This window comes from Cavia porcellus, unplaced genomic scaffold (genome assembly GCF_034190915.1).
Source record: "Cavia porcellus strain 051 isolate PalLab524CR breed Dunkin Hartley unplaced genomic scaffold, mCavPor4.1 scaffold_25, whole genome shotgun sequence".
Classification (NCBI taxonomy): domain Eukaryota; kingdom Metazoa; phylum Chordata; class Mammalia; order Rodentia; family Caviidae; genus Cavia; species Cavia porcellus.
Window position 1 is genome coordinate 7,283,733 of NW_026947508.1, and position 20,673 is coordinate 7,304,405.

General features: G+C 56.2%; 1 protein-coding gene across 1 annotated transcript in view; it reads left to right on the forward strand.

Annotated features, from left to right (window-relative positions):
* Window positions 1-2,946: 2,946 nt before the first annotated feature.
* Tnfrsf8 (TNF receptor superfamily member 8) overlaps window positions 2,947-20,673 on the forward strand; it is a 49,020-nt gene continuing 31,293 nt past the window's right edge. The window contains exons 1-2 of the mRNA XM_023565793.2: window positions 2,947-3,241; window positions 15,912-15,999. Coding sequence (XP_023421561.2) covers window positions 3,179-3,241; window positions 15,912-15,999 — 151 coding nt within the window. The 5' untranslated portion in view covers window positions 2,947-3,178. The remainder of the gene's footprint in view (window positions 3,242-15,911; window positions 16,000-20,673) is intronic.

Here is a 20,673-nt window from a genome sequence, read left to right on the forward strand (position 1 = left end):
CTCCCTTAGTTTATTTTTGACTGGTGAAATTAGTCAGCCGTAGTTGCAAACTTCTTTTTTCTAGGAATTGTCATGCTGTTTTCTTTTTTCTTGGCTTTGTTTTGTTTCATTTCTTTTTCTGAGACGGGGTCTTGCTATGCAGTTTAGGCTGCCCTTGGCCTCACTATGTAGCCAGGCTGGCCATGGCAATCTTCCTGCCTCAGCCTCTCGAGTGCTGGGATTACAGGCGTGCACCACCATGCCTGGCTGTCATGCTGCTTTCTGAAAAGGGTTGTAACATTTACCAGCAGAGTATGAATGAGTATTCTGATTTTACTACAATCTTCGTGCTAGATTTTTCCAAAATCGGTTTTATAAATAAAAAAAAAACATTGATGATGTCACAGGTCTAAGAGACTATCAAAGGTTATTTCATTTGCATGTTTTTGATTACTAGAAAGACTGAATGTTTATAATATGTAATTAATTTTATTTGTATTTTTCCTTAACTCAGCTTGCCTGCTTGCCTTTCTTTCTTTCTTTCTTTCTTTCTTTCTTTCTTTCTTTCTTTCTTTCTTTCTTCCTTTCTTTCTTCCTCCCTTCACCTTATTCTTTTTGGTATTCCTGAAGAATAAACCAGGGACACTCAACCGCTAAGCTACACCCCAGCTCTTATTTTGTATTTTGAGACAGGATCTGTTAGCAGCCCACACTGATCTCAAGCTTCCAATCCCCCTGCCTCAGCCTCCTAAGTAGCTGGGTTACAGGAAGTGCCTCTGTGCCTGGCTGTGTAAGCTACTTTGTGTGTAAGTTGTTTTTCTCTCTGTGTGTGTGTGTTTCACAAGCATTTATTTCTTCAAGATGCCAGCTGTTCTGTAGTAAGACATGCAGACTGGGAAGCACACATCCTGAGTTCCTTTGTTCCCTACCTGGGTCTGTGGCTCTCCTGGGTGGTCACTTCCATGGTCACTTACTTACGGGGACAGTGCAGGGGGCCCTTGGGAAGGGAGCTCCAAGAGCAGTTTTTCTAGGTGGGATCAGGAGTTCGGAGAAGGAAGGACTTTGGGTGGTCAGCTGTGGAGACTTCACTGCAAAGCTCTGCTGGGGGATCTGTGGCCACCCTATGCCACCTCCATTAGACAGGGAGGCTGGCACTACAGGGCAGGCCAAGGGGAGGACGCTGCGGGGGGCAGTCCTTGGGCCATTCTATGCTCAGGGAAAATAATTGATCCACCCTGGATGTATATATTTTTAAAACAGGGTCTTCCTATGGAGCCCAGGCTAGGTTTGAATTCACAGTCCTCCTGCCTCAGCCTTGTGTGTGCTGGGAGCATAGCTCTGCCTCATCTTCACTGAGAGCATAGGAGTGCTTGGCTGTTTCTCAGCCTGATTTCCATGTCTGAAAACATAAAAAGCTGTCCAGAGCACCCTCGACCTGGGCCCTACCCCATGCATCACAGCAGAAATATGCACTAAATACAGAAGAGAAGCAGGAAAGAGAGCATGGCATGGGAAGCACAGGAATGGGACAGCAGTCCTGTGCAAACGAGAGGCTGATGAAGCGGGCTTGTGTTGCTTCTTTGGTTATGCATTTTTTGGTACTGAGTTATGAATGCAGGGTCTCTGCACTCAGCTACAGCCCTAACCTTTTTTATTTTGAGACAGGTTCTTGTTAAGTTGTAAAGTTGCACCTGTAATCCCAGCACTCAGGAGGCTGAGACAGGAGGATTGCCTTTAGTTTGAGGCCAGCCTGGGCTGCACAGTGAGTTCAAAGCCAGCATACACAGCGAGACCCTGTCTCAAACAAACAAAAATAAAATAAAACACTGTAAAGTTGCCCAGGTTGGGTTTGAACTCGTGATCTTCCTGGCTGTGTCTCGTAGAGAGCTGGGATTACCTGCGTGTGCAATTGCACTGCTTTTTTCTTTTGATAGTAGTGCCAGGCAGGGAACTCTCAGGGGCTGGAGAATACTTACAGGATTGTAACCAAATGCTCTATTCTATCCATGAGTTCTCCCAATACTCAGTCTATTTACCCATCCATCTATCCACACACCTGTCCATCCACCCATCTGTCAATCTGCCCATCTATCCACTCGCCCATTCAGCTGCCCATCCATCTAACAATTCAGCAATCTACCTACAGAGTTACCCATCACCCAACCATCTGTTCATCTAGCCCTCCTCCCATCTATCCATCTACCCACCCATCAATCCCCCACATCCACTCATCCACCCATACATTTACTAATCTTTCTTTTTTTTTGTCTTTTTCCTTTTTATCGGTACCGGGGATCGAACTCACGACTGCCTGCTTGCAAGGCAGGCACTTATGCCGCTGAGCTAAATCCCCAGCCCCATTTACTCATCTTTCCCTCATCTGTCCATCCATCCATCCATCCATCCACCCATCCATTCATTCATCCTGTCCATTCTTCTATCCTCCTTCCACCACCCAGTCAGCCTCACACTCATCTACCCACCATCATCCATCCATCCATCATCCATCCATCTATCCATCCATCCATCATCCATCCATCCATCATCCATCCATCTATCCATCCATCCATCATCCATCCATCCATCATCCATCCATCCATCATCCATCCATCCATCATCCATCCATCTTCCTTCCACTGATTTGTTTCACAGTAAATAGTTATGAGTGGGGATGAGTGAGTGCTGGTTTGCAGTCTCCTGATTCCAGTAGCCCCTTCCACAGAATCCCTAGGGCGTGGGCAAAGGTCAGGTTAACTTAGTGTCAGGAGCCTACCTGGCCTTCCCTTGGGTGGGTGGGGATGGGGTCCTCGGGACCCCCAGGGGCTCCTAATGTCCTGTGGGTGCCCTGTTTCCGGGCTCCAGCTGCGATCCCCACCCCCAGGCCCTCCTGGGACCAGAAGCCCTGGAGCCGGCCTGGCCCGTCAAATCCGGGGCGGGCCATTCAAACAGCCAGGGGGAGCCGGCGGCGCGGTCCTGAGTCATCTCTGCACGTGTGGCCCCTGTCTTCTTTGCAGCCAGCGGCCGCGTTCCTGGAAGCCGCTCTGGGGAGCGGTGCACCTCGGGACGGCCGGTGGGGGAGAGGCCAAGGCTGACCCGGGAAGAGGCTGCCCCTTGGGCAGTGACGCTGGCGGGGAGCGAGCTGCAGGCCGGCTGGGGCACCCTCCGCTGCGCACGTGCGCGCGCCTGCCCACCTCCCGGGATGCGCGCCCTCCGAGCCGCCCTGGCGCTGTCGCTCCTGGGGACCCTGCGAGCCTTCCCGCAGGTAAGGGGGTGACAGGAGCGTGGGGAGGCGCCAGAGGTCCACAGACCACAAGTGTGGCGCTCGGCACCGGGAGGACAGGACACTCACCACCTCCCTGTCCAGCTGGGCTTAGCGGGTGCAGGTGACGAGCGGGGGCGGGAGGGCTGGAGTGGGCGCGTGTTCCCGGGTGGGAGGTTGACGAAGGGCCGCCGAGCCCCCGGAGCCCGAGGTTGCTGGGGTGGATTCGTTCATCTGACGTGAATGGGCTGAGAGAGACAGGAGGGAGCTGTGTGTCCTGCCTGCAGGTCTGTGGGGGTCCCCGGCAGATCTGGTGAGCCCCAGGGGACTCTGGAACCTGCCGGGGTGTGACCGCTGTAGGCTCGGCTGGACGGCCTGGTGGGGTGTGGGGGGAGCAAAGGTGAGGGTCTGGCATCCCTCAGGGGAAGCCCGGGGGAATGCTTTGGGAGGAGCTTTAGGAAAACTTGCTCCCCAGTACTTCCCTGCCCAGCGCGGAGCTGGGCACAGAGGCAGGGATGGGGGACATGAAGGTGACTGGCTGCGATCCATTCCAGCGTGGAGCCAGCTGGGACCTCGAGAACAGAGGAGGGGAAGGGAGAGCAGCAGGGCCTGGGGGGGCTACACCCCTCCAGGGAAAGAGCGAACCCTCACTCTGGAGTTCAGCCCTACTGATGCAGGAGAAAGGAGAGGCAGGCGAATACCAGGGGGCAGTCACTCAGCGGGGAAGGAGGTGCCCCTTCCATCTGCCAGGGGACAGTGTGGGGCCCCACCCAGATATATCCACCCCAGACCCCCATACCCGGGCCTGGGGGACACTGAGTCTGGGGTGCCAGGGCCTGGGGGAGATGAAAGGGAGGAGTGTGAGGGGCTCTGGGGGTAGGGGCTCCCGTGTCTGCTGGCTGAGGCTCATGGGTTCCCCCAGAGCACCCCCGCTTCTTAAATTAAAAAGATTGCCACACATGGAATGATACACACCCTGTGACCGTGCCAAGAGCCACGAAGGTAAAGCTGCAGGTCGCCCAATTCCTGTGCAGATGTGACCCCTGTCATTGCTCCCATGTTTTCTTTAGGGAACTTTCCCCGTGCACATCTAATGGGCTTTTCCCTAAACCCTGACCTGCCGTGCCTGTGATACGTCTTTAGGCTTTCACAATTCTACTGTAGAGCATAAAGAGATTTCTCCACAGTTACTTAGAGATCCTGGCTTACTTGAAGAGGCCGTGTAGAATTCTCCCAAACTGTGCCTTCTGAGGCTGGGGCCGTAGCTCAGTGGCACAGCGTTTGCCTAGCCTGTATAAGTCCAGGCTTCAAGTTGAGAGTTTTTAAAAATATCCCTGACAAATGAGTGACAAGGGTGTCATCTCATTATTATTATTTTGGGGTTTTTGAGACAGAGTGTCACTACGTAGCCCTGGGCTGACCGGGAAACCTTTCTGATCCTCCTGCCTCAGCCTCCTGAGTGCTGGGATTACAGGCGTGCACCACGGTGCCCAGGAAATCACCTTATTTTCTGTCAGTTTGCTCTCTTCATAAACAGCCCTTTGGGAATGCGTGGGATTCCTTCCTAGAGAAGAGGCAGAGAAGAGTGGGCTCAGGGTGCCCAGAGCAATTTTCATTCAGAAGAAATGAGAACAGGCCTGAGCCGCCTTCCAGGGGGCTGGACCTTGTGTCTTCCCACCACTGTGCGGAGTAGCGACTTTCCCACATCCTAACCGACACTTGATCTTATCGGAGGAGTTTGTACTCGGTGACCTTGACATCCTGTCTGTCCTTACTGTTTGTACTTGCATTTCTGCCCTGGAGCCCGGGCACCCACCGCACGGGCCTCCGGGAGGCGCTGCCGCCTGCTGCTCCCTCCGCTCGGGTCCCTCTCACCTCTCCCATCCCCGTTTTCAGGAAGGAGGGGAAAGCTGTGAATAAAAATCTCCCCTCCAGGCTTGCAGTGCACTGAACCCTCGGCCCTGCTCTGGGGGCAGCTGATCTGGTGAGGCTGGCGTTTTGCAGCTGGCCTCCGAGGCCAGAATGTGCTTTGATGTCGCCCACCGATGTGCTCCCTGCCAGTGGTTTTCTAAAGCAGCCGAGGAATTAGTCTGGTGACCCGGGAATTCTTTGGCACAAATCCGGAGAGGACAGTTTGCTCCCCGCATGTCCTCCCTCGGGCCCGGGGCGGGGAGGGTTGGCACCTTTCTGCGAAGTTGAACGTGGTTAATTTAGAATTGTGTCTCCTCCCAGGCCGCGCTGAGGCTGCGGAGCCGGGTCCCCCTGTCCCCTGTCCTCCTCCCAGCTTCCTCCGTATGATGGGGCCCCGGCAGGCGGCTGTCAGGGCGCTGGTGCCCTGTAGCTTCTACTTCAAAGCTCTCCCCACGGGGTGGCAGCTCACAGCAGGATCTGAGGTCTTGGCCCTGGGGCAGGAGAGGCTTTCTGGGTTTTGGGGGCGGGGTAGAGGTAGGAGAGTGACTTTTTTGAAGGGGGAGCAGAATTCCACGTGCTAAGGGGGGAGTGGAAGTTGGCCCAGGCTTGCCTCCTTCCACTGCAGACTGAACCCAGAGCCTTCACCCTAAGATAACATCCCTTACTAGTTTTTTATTTTATTTTTTTATTTTCAGTCAAGGTCTCCCTAATTGCCCAAGGCTGAGCTTGCACTTGCAATCCTCCTGCCTCAGCCTCCCGAGTGCTGGAATAACAGGAGCGTGCCACCTGCAGCCTGCAGCTCTGGCTGGGGTGAATCAAGGGCCCCTTCCCTGCCATGGGGCTGGGGCCGGGACCGCATTACTCAGCCCGAGAGCAGCCTGCGCTGGGAGGAGGGCAGCCCTTACTGGAAGTTTCTCTGCTCCCACTCATACCTAGCCCAGGCTCTTCTCGAGTAACTGTGATTCATCCTTGGGTTCGTGCATGCTCGCAGCAGCCCTTCACCTCAGGACAAATGTCAGGAAGAACATGGGGGCCTGCGGGGCTTGGGGTCCTTGTACAGACCCGCTAGGGCCTCAGCTGGATCCCAGTTTCCAGAGCCCCAGACAGGACATGCGTATATCCAAAAGAGAAAGCCATGGACCTCCTGTCTCTTTCCTCCCAGCACTGCCCTGAGGGATTCTGGATGCAGGGAGGGGTTGTTCCAGCATCTACAGTGGGAAACCACTGGGCATCCCCTGTGGCCTTGCTGGTGGGGAGGGACTTTTTGTTTGTTTGTGTGTGGTGTTTTTCAGATAGGGTTTGCCGTACAGTTCAGGCTGGCCTTGAACTCACTGCAATCCTCCTGCCTCACCCTCCTGAATACTAAGATTACAGATGTGCACTGCCATGCCTGGCTGGGGAGGAACTTTTTGTGCATCACCCAGTCCGGTTACTCATTGCATTTCTAAGTCCTTCAGTGACATTTATCCAATCATCCATGTATGCAGTAAATCTTTGACAGGCAGCTGCCCAGGCAGGTGCAGCTCCTCAAGGCTCCCAGCCCAGCCCAGCCCAGCTGTTTGTACCCATTTGGGCTGTTTGTTTCCCTCCAGAGGAAGCAAACACAGCTTACACTCTCCTGTGTGTAGCTCCGACCCTTGCTGAAATCTATCTCCTTGGAGCCTGTGCTGGTCTTAGAGGCTGGGGTCTCCCCCTTCCCTCCTCTCAGTGAGCTGAGGGTGTTCACTCGGTCCTCTGATGTGTAGCCATCATGTGACTCCAACCTGCTCTGAACAATTCATTCCTCAGACATTTACAGAGCACCTACTGTGTGCCAGGGAGCACTCCGGGTACGACCGGTACCTTCATGCCCAGCATGTCAGGGGCCACAGGCAGGACAGCACGTGTGGCCATGGGTGGTGGGTGCCATGCAGGGAGCAGAAGGGGGCACAGCTGCTAGTCCCGGGGAGATGAACAGGGTGTGACCAGGGAGCAAACAGAACCAAGGTTCCCGGTGGCGAGGAGCCGGCATGGCCAGGGCAGAGCATAGGAGGTGCTGGGCTGTGCAGAGCCTGTGGGCTGCGGTCAGTAGAGTGGCATCGGGTGACACAGGTGCTGTGGGGCTGCTGTGTTGGGGGCCTGAGCCAGAGTCTGCAGGATTCAGGCACAGCCCGTGGGAGCGTGCAGTGGGAGAGGTGTCCGCTCCTGGGTGCGGCCTCTGGTCAAAGTGTCTGGGAGAGAAGGACCAGCTCTATTTTGCCCAAGTTCAAGTGCGAGGTGGGGCTGGGTGTCCACAGGTGGCCCTGGGCCACGCAGAGCTCAGGCCCTGGATGTGGCAGATCTCTGGGTCTGGAGTCAAGTGCAGACATGGACCTATACCTATCCTTACTTCTGTGAACGAAGCCGAGAGCTCTCTCTGCTGAGACAAACTGTCACCGACTGGGTGACTGAGGAGGAAGTTACTGTCTGGCAGCTCTGGGATCTGGGATTCAGAGTGAGCCAACAGGGCTGCGTCCCCGCTGGGCCAGATCTGTGTCTGTGCCTTTTCCAGTGGCCGGGGCTGCTGCTCTCTGGGGCCCGGGACCCCACGTCACCCCTATGTCACTCTGTCCCCAAGAGCACCTGCATTGTCCTCTCTCGCTCTGGGCTTCCGCCTGCCTCCCGGAGTGACCTGTGTTACCTCCACTCACAGATAATCCAGCGTGGCCTGAGTTTGGCCCCATCAGCAGGACATGGAAGGCCACATACTCTGCCTTCTGGACCTGGGTGTGACTTCTCTGGGAGGCTGCTATTCTTCCTACGGCACATGTTTCCATTTGGGGAGATGGCACAGCGTCCAGCCAAAGCTTTGGACTTTTCAGTCACACTTCTCAGTTTATACTCTGAGTCACCATCATCAGACACCATGAGTCACCTCTGTGTGCCTTGATTTCTCCATCCACTAAATGGGGCCATAGCTGATCATAGTGCCCCATGCCTACAATTCCAAAATGTGGGAAGCTGAGACAGGAGGCTCACTATAAGTCTGAGGCCAGCCTGCACTACCTAGTGAGACCCTATGTCAAAACAAACAAAGCAGATTGATACAGACTGAAAAATTCATAAAGAAAAGTTTACTTCTTATAGTTCTGGAGGCTGGGAAGCCCGATGAGGGCCTTCTCACTGGTCATTCATGGCAGAAGGGCAAAGAGGGTCAGACAGGTGACAGAAGATCAAACTCACCTAAAGCTGAGTATGGTGGTCCAGACCTGCCATCCAGCACTCAGAAAGCTGAGGCAGGAGGATCCCAAGTTCAAGGCTGGCTTGGGAAACTTAGCAACTTAGGGAGACCCCGTCTCAGAACAAAACAAACGGAAAATCCTTTAGAGTCTTCTGTCAGTGTGAAGCCCGTGTCCTCCTGGCCCGATCACTCCTCGGTCCCACTGCTTGACAGCGTCGTAGCTGTTGTGCTGGGGATTGAGTTCCACATCTTCTTGGGGTGCACAGGGAAACCCTAAGTTTCAGTCAGCACACAGGGCTGACTGCAGTGCCTGCGCCGAGGGTGGTGGAGGGGAGCCCCGACCAAGCGCCTATTGTATGCTAGACTCGGCGGATGCTACCAAGACCCGTCACGGTCCTCGGTCCTGCGTGTGTGGGTGCACAGATGCCCCCTCTTCCGCCTGGCCCAGGCTGGAGTCCACTCTCACTTCTGCCTGGTCAGACGCCTGCCACCGCGGCTGCTCTCTGCACATGTGCCACGTCCTCGTTCACTCTGCCAAGGGCTCCAAAGAGACATGGGCCCGGAGGCAGGTAGGTGTCCAGAATCTCAGCATTCTGGGAGGCTGAGGCAGGAGAATCTCAAGTCCACCCCCACACCCCTTCCTCTGTGCTGGGTCTGGAACCGAGGCCTCATGCCCGCCAGATCAGGGCTGTAGCATCCCAGCGCACCACCCAGCAGGCTCCACTGGATCCTCTGGGTCAGCTCAGGGCTCAGAAGTCCAGGAGGTGTCGCCCCCGCCGCTTGACCCCAGCCCCTATTTCCTGACTGCCTGCTGTGTGCGGAGGAGGGCGTGTGGCCTCCTCCGGGCCATCAAAGCCCTCAGGGAAGCTGCACCTTCCGCCAGGACCTGCCTGCTGGGTGCTGCTGGGTTGCACTCTGAGTCTTCTCTCCAGTCCTTGGCTGCAGTGGCAGCCAAGGGTCCTTTCCCTCTGCGGAGGCCTCGTCGAGCTGGGGAGGAATATTGAAGCCACAGCCTGACCCTCTGGGCGGGTCAGCTGAGGCTAGGCGGGGACCCCAGGTCCTTCTGAGGGGTCAGACAGCCAGAGGCTGCTGGGGTCCCAGCCTCTACGCTCTTCTGTTCTCTTTCTAGTCCTGGGGATTGAACCCAGGCCTTCGCCCTGAACTATATCCCAGCCTTTTATATTTTTTAATTTTGATACAGGATGTTGCTAAGTGTCAGGCCAGACTCAAATTTGTTTGTTTGAGACAGGATCTCACTGTATAGTTAAAGCCTTGAACTCACTATGTAGTCCCTGGATTTGTGGTGATCCTCCTGCTTCAGCCTCCCGAGTGCTGGGATTACAGGTGTGTGTGGTACCACGCCCAGCTTCCTGGCAGCTGCTGTCACCCTGGGGCAGCTGTCACACCAGGGTGCAGGTGTTTTGATCATCCTGAGGTAGAGCCGAGTGAACAGCCAGACCTTGCTGTGGGCCCAGAACTTTTAGTAAGCCTGGAGTCTGAACAGCTGGCCCACAGGAACCTTGCGGGATGGCGGGCATCGCTAGGAAAGGAGATTAAACAGTTGCCGGACCTGGTCTCCGGGTGGACCTCGGCCCGAGTGACCTACTCGCCTCCCTTGTGTCCGTCCCTGGCTTTGTTAGTTCCACGAACCTTAGCTCCCACACCGGACAGCTCCCTACTGCCAAAGGCACTTTCCCAGGTCACCGGTCAGGAATGGGGGTTCTGTGAGAGAAGGGCTTTCTGGTCAGGGAAGGGAGGGCCGTGAGGCACCCTGCGGCTTCTCTCCAGGCCTCTCCGTGGAGAAAGGGAATGGAACAGGAGTCATCCTCTGAGCAGCTCGGAGGGGCCCAGCCATTTAAAACCACAACCTCCTCAGCGGAACCCAGTGATTTCTGTTTGTTCCTTTTCTTCTTTTTTCTTTTCGGGACAGTGTTTCCCTATGTAGGCTGGCCTTGAATCTGTGGAGCTCCTCCTGCCTCAGCCTCCCAGAGCGTTCCCTTGCATCCCCTTGTCATGCCGACTTTGGGTCCACCCAGATAACCCAGGGTCATCTCTCCCTCAAGGCCAGATGATGAGCAGTCTCCCCGTCCCATCAGCTGCTTCTGTCCCCCTTGGCCACACAAGGTGACATATGAAGAGATTCTGGGGGTGGACATCTTTGGGGGTGCCATTCTGCTGACCACAGGCCCCCCTTGTCTCCATCACCCCTCACCAGAGCGAGGCTGCAATTTTCAGAAGCCTCATCTGAAATACAGTGCTCACCTGTTCCAGGGTCCTCGTAGCCAGGGCTCAGGGTCACCTCTGGCTGGTCCTGTGCCCTGTCCTTGGGGTTAGCCCCAGCCACTTGGCTGGCAGCGGGAGCCACACACTGTCCCTCGTCTGGGTGGCAGCTGGGGGAGCAGGACAGGGCTGCTGGCCATAGGTGGACAGCCCGAAGGGAGCTGCCTGCACCAGGGACAAATGACAAATTACAAATGGAGAACCCGAGGCATAGTCAGGGCAGGGCGGGACGACTTCACTTTCCGTGTCACTTGGCCTGGAGCTCAGGGTGAGAGAGGGGCCCAGGGTCCCCCGGGGTTGATGACACAGCCCTGGAAACTGGAGCATTTGCTCACTAGCAGGGCGGGTCAGCAGCGCCACAGTCACCTGAATGTCCACGCCCCGATCCTGGAGCCTGAGTGTCTGGGAGTTTGTGGGTCTCAGGAGTCTGGGGTGGAGAAGGGGTCGTAGGTTTGGAGGAGACTGGTGCTGGCCCCTCACTGGCCGTCAACAAGGAGACGGGGCCAGGATCCCCCTCCTGCCAACACCCTGGTGAACAAGGAATTGGTCCTGGGAACACCCTGGTTTGCCTGCCAAGACCCTACCTGGGCGGTTGGCTGAGGGGGCTTCACTAGGGGTGGCACCCATGAGGGAGGTCCCAGGACGGCAGGGGCAGGGCCTATGAAGAGCCAGGTGTGCCCACTGCACTGGGGAACGGGGAGGGTGCCTGGGATGCACACAGGGCCAGCGGGCAGGGCCTCCCGGGTACGGTCAGGACGCGGCTTTGCGGATCCTTGCGCTGGAAGCCAGGCAAGGGCCTTGTGTCTCCAGCCAGGCCCCGCCTGCGTCTGCACTGAGAGTGGGATGTGGGACACAGGTGTGGGGACCTGCAGACGGCCTCTGTCACACTCACATGGCAGGAGGGGAGAAAGCGGGTGGACAGCGGTAAAGTGCGTCGCTCAGAACCAGTGGCAGGCTGGGAGCAGGGACAGGCAGCATTGCAGAAACAGGCAGTGTGTGGGGGTCCTCAGCACTGGGTGCAGCGCCCCCTCTGGCGTTGGAGCCTGGGGAGAAGGGTGCGTGCAGGGGCCCCAAGCCTGCTGAGAGCTGGCCTTCCTGCCGAGGGGCTTCAGGCAACTTTTTCTCCCCCTCTGCCCCCCTTCTCTCCTTCCTTCCTTCCATCTCTTTTGCAGTGCTGGGGCTGAGCCTGGGACCTCCACCCTGTTCCACATATCCTCAGTCCTTTTCTGTTTTCACATGGGGTCTTGCTAAGTTGCCCAGGGTGGGCTAGAATATTCAGTCCTTCTGCCTCAGCCTCCCAGAGTGCTGGGATGAATGACAGGTGTGCGTTACTGTGCGTGGCTTCATTAAGCAAACTTGTTTCCCTGAGCCTTGATTTTTCCATCTGTAAAGTGGGGTGATAGTTGTTGGGTAGCAGAATGGTTTTTCTTGCCAGAAGCAAACAGCACTTCTCAATCTTTAAGGACCTGAGACTCCCTGGGACATTGTCAAACAGCTTCCCATTCAGGGCAGGGCTTGGGTTCCTGGTTTCCAGCATGACTGGCATCTCACCGCTAGTAACCTTGTGTTGGGTGCCTGGTGGGGGCGGGGCTCACCCCAGTTTGCCCATTGCTGGCCCCTTCAGGAGTCTGCATTTGACTTGCCTAGCAGGCTGATCTCCCACAGGTGTGGCCCAGCTGCTCCCCCTCCGCGGCTGAGAGCAGGGGGTGCTTTTTTGAAAGTGAAATTTAGCAGGGTGTAGGGAAAATCAAAGCCACCTGAAATCGGGCCCAGCCGTGCGAGGTTTCAGGGTGTTCTTTTCATCTTGGCCCCACGCCGGCGGGCCACCAGCAGCTGCTGTGCAGCGCAGCCCCCTGTGGACACCTTGCCCTGGCTCCAGCCGGCAGGGGGAACCCCACCCAAAAGCCCCCCTGCGGCCTCGGGCTTCCCCCTCCCACTCCTGCCTCCCGGCGAGGGGTGCAGCCAGTCCCTGGCGGCTTCTCTCTTCCCGAGGAGCAGCAGGAGCCATGGACCCCACATTGCTGCCAGGGTGCACCCCAGAGCTCCCGTGCCACCTCCCTCTACACCCTGAGTTCCCTGGGAGGGCAGGGTTGTCCCTCTTGCCGTGGTCAGGGGCAGCAGAGTGTGTTCACGTCCTGACCTGGTCACACAGTGTGATCTCAGGGTGAACCTTTGCCACCCGGAGCCGGTTGCCATGGGAACATGGCCCGCGGGAGCTGGCGGGTCTACAGTCTTCTCCTCACTTTCGCAACAGCAGGTGTCAGTGAACTTGACCCCGTTTTCTGGGTTCTTGTAAAGAGATGACATCATAGGCAACCAAAATTCCCCAGTGGCCCTGCTGGGGAGCCCAGGCCAGCAGCTTGCAGGCTTCTGGGGTGGATACCGGGTGATGGGACTGAGTCGCGTCCCCAGCTGGGCCCCCTCTCCATGGGGGGAATGACAGGGGCACACCCTGTCTGTGGTGTTGGGTGGAGCCTCGCATGGAAAACAGGGCTCCCCATCTTCTACTGACTCCACGGGCCCCCACTCTAGCGGCAGGTGTGTTACTCAGACTGAGCATCCTCGGCGCCCCCTGGTGGCAGGCTGCGGACACACAGTGATACCGAGCAGCCGGCACCTCCGTGCTTGGGGCCCTTATTTACACGCGTGGTTTTGTCTACTTGCTCGATTTCTTGCCCCCTTCACACGTACATATTATCAGCACTATTATTTGACTTTGCCAATCCGTTTTCAGGGTAGCTGCCGACGTTTCAATCCTTCCCTCCTTTCCCCATAGTTTCCAACCCGGTGATCCCGCTCACGCCCGGCTCGGGATCCAGCCCTGCACTGCATGCAACCATCGTGGCTCTGTTCTTTTCCTTCTAGAACATACCTCAGCGCTCCATGTCTGGACATTGTGGCGGGTTTTTGTTGTTGTTGTTTGTTTTTTGAGACAGATCTCACTATGGAGCCCAGGCTGGCCTCGAACTCATGGCCATCCCCCTGCCTCAGCCTCCTGAGTGCTGGGATTCCAGCGTGCACCACCACACTCCGCTATACACGGACATTTTAAAAGTGTTCAGGCCACTTGCTTTGTAGAAAGTTTGGATTTGATCCAGACCATGGACTTTGGGCAGGAAGACCTCAGAGGGGACATGGCGTCCTTCTCAGTACCCTGAGGCCTTTTACTTTTAAACAGAATCGGCTTGCAGCCAGGCATGCTAGCCTACAGCGGGACTCCAATCTCTTCTTGGGCAGACAGCAGTTTCCTCCTCTGTAACATGAGGGCTTGGCCCCATGGGGCAGGGGCGGGTGCAAAATAGTTTTCCTCAATCTCTCAGCCCGCCATGGCCCAGGGCACGGTGGCGGAGGTTGGCATGCACAGTAGGTTGCTCTCAGCTGTCCCCAGGCCCCAGCAGCTGTGGCCCCTTAGGCCCTGTAGCTGTCAATGAGCTGATGGAGCAGGCAGGGAGGGGAAGCCCAGGGTCGGGGCCAGAATTTCCCCACACTCTTTGCCGCCTGGAGATGCTGCACGTCTCAGGTTGCACAAGGTCCTGGCAACTCCCTGCCCCAGAGGCTCTGGGAGCCTGGGGTGACCGAGGGGGCTCTGGGGGAATGAGAGGAGATGCACAAATGCTTGGTGACTGTGCCTGGCGGTGTGAGGTTGTTTGGTCTTGGTGACGCTGGGATAGAATCCAGGGCCTCCCGTATGCCAGACAGAGCTCTACCCTGAGCCCCAGCCCTGCTCTGCCCCGTTGTTGGGTTATAGTTATCATTTCGAGTTAATACGGTGACATATTTTGGATTTGACAAAAGATGGAGAGAGCGAGAAAGAGTGATGTAATCAGCACCCACACGCCCTCTTCCGGCCGCACCAACCTCTCTGTTGCTCTCTGAAGGTTCCAGGCTCTGTCTCCATCTACAGCTTTCCTGAGCATGCAGCTGAGCCAGGCAGGCCCCGAGGCCAGTGCGGGGAGAAGGCTTCTGCCCTCCCAAACTGAGAGAGCTCCACATCTCTTAGCTGGTCCCTCCTCTCTGCCAGGCAGCACCTTGGATGCCAAAGACAAAGCTAGGGGCCCAGGACCTGGTCCTTTCCCCTCTGGGAGTTCCCTGACGAGTTTTCCAGAACTATAATTGGCTTTGGTATGCCCTTCCCCAGGGAGGATCAGATTCCTCCCCAGGATCCCAACAGAGGCCTTCCTCTTTGGAATCTAATGATGACACTCAAAGTTCAAAGAGCCCTAAACTTTTTGGGGAGCCTGTTTGTGAAAAAAACAATACCTCCAATTTCCCCATGCGTGAGAAGGACTCCTGACTATGAAGCGGAAGCCATCCTGTCTAGAAGATATCGCAGGGGCATCTCAATGACACAGAGCATGTCTTAGGACGTGAAGCAAAGGGCGTCATCCATTTCTTGAGAAGCTGAGGCAGGAGGATCACAAATTCAAGGCCAGCCCTGTCTCAGTATGCAAATAATGAAATGGGTTGACGATCACAGAGCACTTGCTTAGCATGCACAAAACCCTGGGTTCAAAAGAAACAGAGGCATTGGCTCAAACAGAAAAACTTGCTGAGTTGGCCGTATTAACCCTAAGAATATCTGTTCACCCAAAGGTGCCATTGGAGAAACGGAAAGGCAGCCGTAGAACAGGAGAAACCAAGGGTCTGTACTTGAAACAGATAAAGCCAGCAATGAAAAAATCAGACCACTTACTTTTTAAGAAAATTGGCAGACAAATTTAGCAAACACCCTGGGTGTGGTGACACACACCTGTAAACCCAGCACTTGAGGAGCTGAGGCAGGAGGCTTGCAGAAAGTTCTAGGTCAGCCTGAGCCATACAAAAGCCACCACCTCAGCTGGCCTCCTGCCGTTTGCAACAGTGCAAACCATCCTCACTGTATAAGGGAGAATCGGTTCTCACCCCATAAGGTCGAATTGCACAGCTGGTTGCAAGACTTTGATCCAACCCATGTCAAGTTCAGAAGGGACCTCCAGGGCAGCAGGATGCATGCTGGGTGTGGGCATGGTTCCCCTTGCAGATCTGGGGGAGGGGGCTGTGCCCCTGGGGCCTGCGTGCCTTTCCATGGGGCTGTGTTAGGTTAAGGTGAGGCAACCATGTTAATCCAGGGGAGGGGCTGATAAATGGGACTCACTGGGCCGATGGTCCAGGGATGGCCCAGTTGGGGGACACAGGGCTTTGGAAGTCCTTGTCCTGATGTCCCCTGTAACATGCACTGGGCAGCCGGAGGGAGGGCAGATGTCCAGGGTGCGCCTGGCCTCACCAGCTTCTGTGATCCTGCAGGATCGAGCCCTGGCTCCCACCTGCACCGGAGACCCCAGCCGATACTACGACAGGGCTACGGGGCAATGCTGCTACCGCTGCCTCCCAGGTGAGTGGGGACCTGGGATGGGGACAAGGGGACCTTCGCCCACAGGTTATGACCCGGGAGGGGGGCATCGGAGGGTGGGAAAAGCACCTGACAGTCATCATCATGATGGGCAGTGTGGTTTTTTTAACTGATGCATGTTTGCAGTACGTCATGATCACGGTCCTTGTGGGCAGCTGGTCCACACACGACCCATCTCAGTTCTGTCCTCGCCCCCTTCCTCTCCCCTGCCCCCTCCATCTCTGGGTTCCCTTCCCTTTTGTAAAAGATCTGTCTCCCCGGCGACATGTTCTGAGAGTTGTCCCTAAAGTCACAGAGACCCAGGACCGTGCGAGAGCAGGGCTGGTGGAGTTGGAGCCTGGGTTTTTGCAGCTGCTGCACCGAGTCCCCCTGGGAGTTTCTGTTTTAACTCACAGCTGCCCTGTCTTGAACACTCACCGAGCACACTGCATCTGAGACCTCAGCAGTGGTGCGTCATCTCCTGAGCCGCTGTTACCCTTTTTAGACCCATTTTGCAGATGAGGTTGCTGAGGCCCTGCACAGTTCAGTAATTCGCCTGGGGTCACAGAGCTAGAACACGTGAAGCTGGCTGGGACTGGAGCTCAGAACCCATGACCCTCCCAACAGCCCCTCATTTCTAGGCCTGGAAACCCTGTGCAGTTCTAATCTACTGTAGCCCAGAACTCGTGTTTGTCCCATATGACCTGGACTGGAGAGCTCTTGGGGAGACAGCTGGGGTCTTGGGATGTTTGCCCACCCCCCTAACAGCAATGGTTCCTAGGAGGTGTTCAGGAAAGCCTTCTAGAACATTCTCCAGATGATGTTCAGGCCTAACAGGGTCATGAGGCTTTCCAGTCCCTGTGGTTATCGTCAAAAGTCCCAAGGCCCATGCAGTGGCCATGGAGGGGTGGGGACTGAGACCGAGAGGGGCTGTGGTCTCCGGGCTCCGGGAACAGAGGTATCCCGGTGGAGGTGAAGTCTCTGTCATGACCTAGGAGGTGGGAGGAAGCTGTGAGCCTGGCTGTGAGCCTGGCGACGCAGGCTGAGCCAGCCTGTCTGGAGGACTTCCTGAGCTGGAGGGTGGGAGGCATGTCCACTGCTCTGTCCTCCTGTCATGCTGGATGCAAGGAGGGGGTAGGCTGTGACACACAGGCCATCAGGAACCCCTAGACCCAGGCACAGAGCCCAGGGGCAGGAAGCAGCTGCAGAAAGAACGGATGCTTTGTATTAGCTGATTCCCAAGTAGCTGCAGGGGGCCAGCAGGGGCCAGCAGGGGCCAGCAGGGCTCCGCTGGGCTCTTCTGCCTGTGGAATGGCTGCTGCTCACTTCAAGTGGCAGCTCCCGAGTGGGGCTGCTCCCCCATCACTTCCCTTTCCACAGACTGGTGGCCTGAACAAGAAACTGTGCAGTTATTCCCCGTGGTCTGGAGCTGCAAGGTCAAGGTTCCTGCAGGTTCTTGGGAGGGCGCTTCCTTGCTGGCCATCGGCTGCCTTCTTGTGGTGGGGAGATGCACGCTCTGTCTCTCTGTCTCAGTCTCTATCTGTCTGTGGCTCTCTCTCTCTATCTCTGTTTCTGTCTGTCTCTGTCTCTCTCTCTCTGTCTCTGTCTATCTCTGACTCTCTCCCTCCCCCCTACCGTCTCCTTGAGTTTCTCTCTCCTTTTCACATACAGCACCCGCCCAGTGGATTAAGCCTCCATCCACTTGACCTCATTTACCCTTACGCAGTCACCTCCTAAAATCCCTGTCTCCAAACACAGATCTGTTGCAGGTTAATGCTTCGGCGCACGAGCCTGAGGCGGACCCAGTTTGGTCCGGAACATTCCTCCTGCCTCCTTCCCACCCTCCTCCTGTGCACCCCCTCGCCCCCACCGCTGCTGTCTCCTCTCATCCGCGTCCCCAGCAGCACCCTTCCAGCAAGTGCCCATTGCTGACAGTTACTTATTTATTTGTTTGCTTATTTGTTGGTTTACCATGTAGTGCAGGCTGGCTTTGAATTTGAACTCATGGCGATCCTCCTGCCTCAGCCTCCCAAGTGCTGTGATTACAGGCCAGGCCACCACGCCCAGCCTCTCTGCGTGTTCTTAGAGCAAGGTCCTTTGGAGCCTGTCCAGCTCTTTCTGCCTTGGCCTCTCCTGGCTCTGGGCTCACGCCTGAGCCTGTCCCTCTGGGGTGCCCTCTCCATCGACTCCACCTGCTGCAGTCCTCACCTCCTTGGCCAGCAGGGGGCGAGTGGGGTGCCGGTTCCCACAGCTTCTCCGGAGTGATGTGACCCTTAGGGTTCTGAGACTTGCCGGGGGCCCCAGTCCCAGCCACCAGGAGAGAGACAAACCCTCCTGTGGGTCCTCTCTGCCCAGCGGCGGTGGGGAGGGGTGACATTCGAGGGCCCCACCTCCCTCCACCAACCAGAAGCTTTGACTGAGGAAGGGGTCCCCCACTTCGGCCCCTCCCTAAGGGGGGGACACTAGATGCCTGGGAGGGGGGCGGGGCACTTGCTGGAGTTTTATTGACCTTGTCCTTCCGGGTAAGCCACAGAGGAAAAACAAAAACCCCACAAAAACCCCTCCTTCCATGTTTTGGGGAAATTTTTGACATTTTGCTGGCGCTTTGCCATCGGCTCTCAGCTGTGCTGCAGGTTTGCACGTGGGCGGCGGCGGAGGAAGGAAGCTGGGCGGCCTTTGAGATCAGAAGTTGGGGCGTCTCTCATCCCTCCCTCTGAGGCCTTCCCAGCCCTCCTGGCAGCGCCTGGGCACGCGGCTACACACTCTCGGGCCGGGAAGCTCTCTCCCTGCGCCCTAGCACCCACCACCAGTCACGGAGATGAGAGCACCACTGGGCAGCCCTGGGGGGGCTGCACGCCCCTTCCTGCTCCCCACTGTGCCTTTACCCCAGCTTCCCCTGCCGCGGGAAGGAGTCCCACCTGCAGATATTCGAGGACAGCCTGGGTCTTGGCAGAGTGTTTGGCACAGTTTGCATAGAAGCATAGTTTGCTTGGGGCCTGGAGGGTGTCCCCTGTTGGGTCTCAGGAGCTGAGGGGTCCTGGGGCTGTGAGGAGGAAGAGAACTTTACGGGGCCCTGTGTCCGTCAGCTTTCTCAGTGCTGGAACAAAACACCTGACACCAGCATTGAGGAGGAGGAGGTGCCAAGCAGGGTGGCACACGCCTATAATCCCAGCGCTCAGGAGGCTGGTGCAGGAGGATCGCTGTGAGTTTGAGGCCAGCCTGAACTACACAGAGGGATTCTGTCTCAAAAACAAAACAACCAAAGGCAAAAACAAAAACACATCAGTCCACCGTCCCGCTCACCCACCCATTCCTCCACCCATCTGCCCATCTATCCCTGTCTCACCTGCCTCCCTGCTCACCCGTCCACCTACCAACCCACCCGTCCACCCACCCAGCCATCTAGCCAGCCGGCAGCCACCCGCCCACTCACCTACTGTCATCCACTTGCCCACGCACCCATCCACCCTTCTGTCACATCTGAGGGTCCAGCCCCCACCACCCTGCTGTCTGAGCAGCTCTCTGGGATGGTAAACCCCACACCAGCAATGAACCAGAGGGATGGAGCTTAAGCAGGGGAAAAGCAAGAAAGGGAGCAGATGGACAGCTGCCCTGCTGAGAACAGAGGCGGGAGCTTTGGAGAGATGGAGGCCCCGTGGGCCTCTGTTCCAGGATGCTTTTATGGGTGCCAGGGACCCTCCCCTCACCCGGAACCTGTCACAATCTGTCTGGGCTGTTCTTGGATTAAACTGGCCATCCCTTGTCTCCCTGTGCATCTGTTAGTGGGCTTGTTCCTTGCAGGGCCTTATCTCCAGGGCAAGCAGCTGGTTGGTTAGGAGGGGACTTGTCTATGGTTAGCTTAGAATGGTAAGAGGGTGTGTGTCTGTCTGGCAGTAATGTGACCCTAGAGTGAACATATACACATAGATGTTAGTGCATAGATAAGGGTGTGCATTTGGATGTGGGGAAGGGCAGCTCTCTCAGCTTCTTGGCTCTGCACACTTGGCTGTCCCTGTGCTGTGCCTGTTAGCGCTCTCTCTCTCCCTCTCTCTCTCTCTCTCTCTCTCTCTCTCTCTCTCTCTCTGTCTCTCTCTGTCTCTGTCTCTGTCTCTCTCTCTCTCTCTCTCTCTCTATTTCTCTCTCTCTCTCTCTGGTAAATCCCTAATGCCACCTGTGCTATCTTATGTCTTTTTGTTTCTTTCTGGTTTTCCCTTTTTTCTATCCTTGTCCTAGAGGTTGGTCCCAGGGGAAATTCTCTAATAAAGTTAGAAAATCTAATGAAGCCTTATCCTATTTTCTGCCTACCTACAGACCCCATTCCCTACACTTCCACCCACCCATCCATCCATCCATCCATCCATCCACCCACCCATCCATCCATCCATCCATCCATCCATCCATCTACCCATCCATCCATACATACATACATACATCCACCCATCCATCTACTCATTCATCCATGCATCCATCCATCCATCCACCCATACATCTGTCCATCCATCCATCCCTCCATCCATCCACCCATGCATCTGTCCATCCATCCATCCACCCATGCATCTGTCCATCCATCCATCCATCCATCCATCCATCTACCCACCCATCCATACATCCATCCATCCATCCACCCTTCCATCTACTCATTCATCCATGCATCCATCCATCCATCCACCCATACAT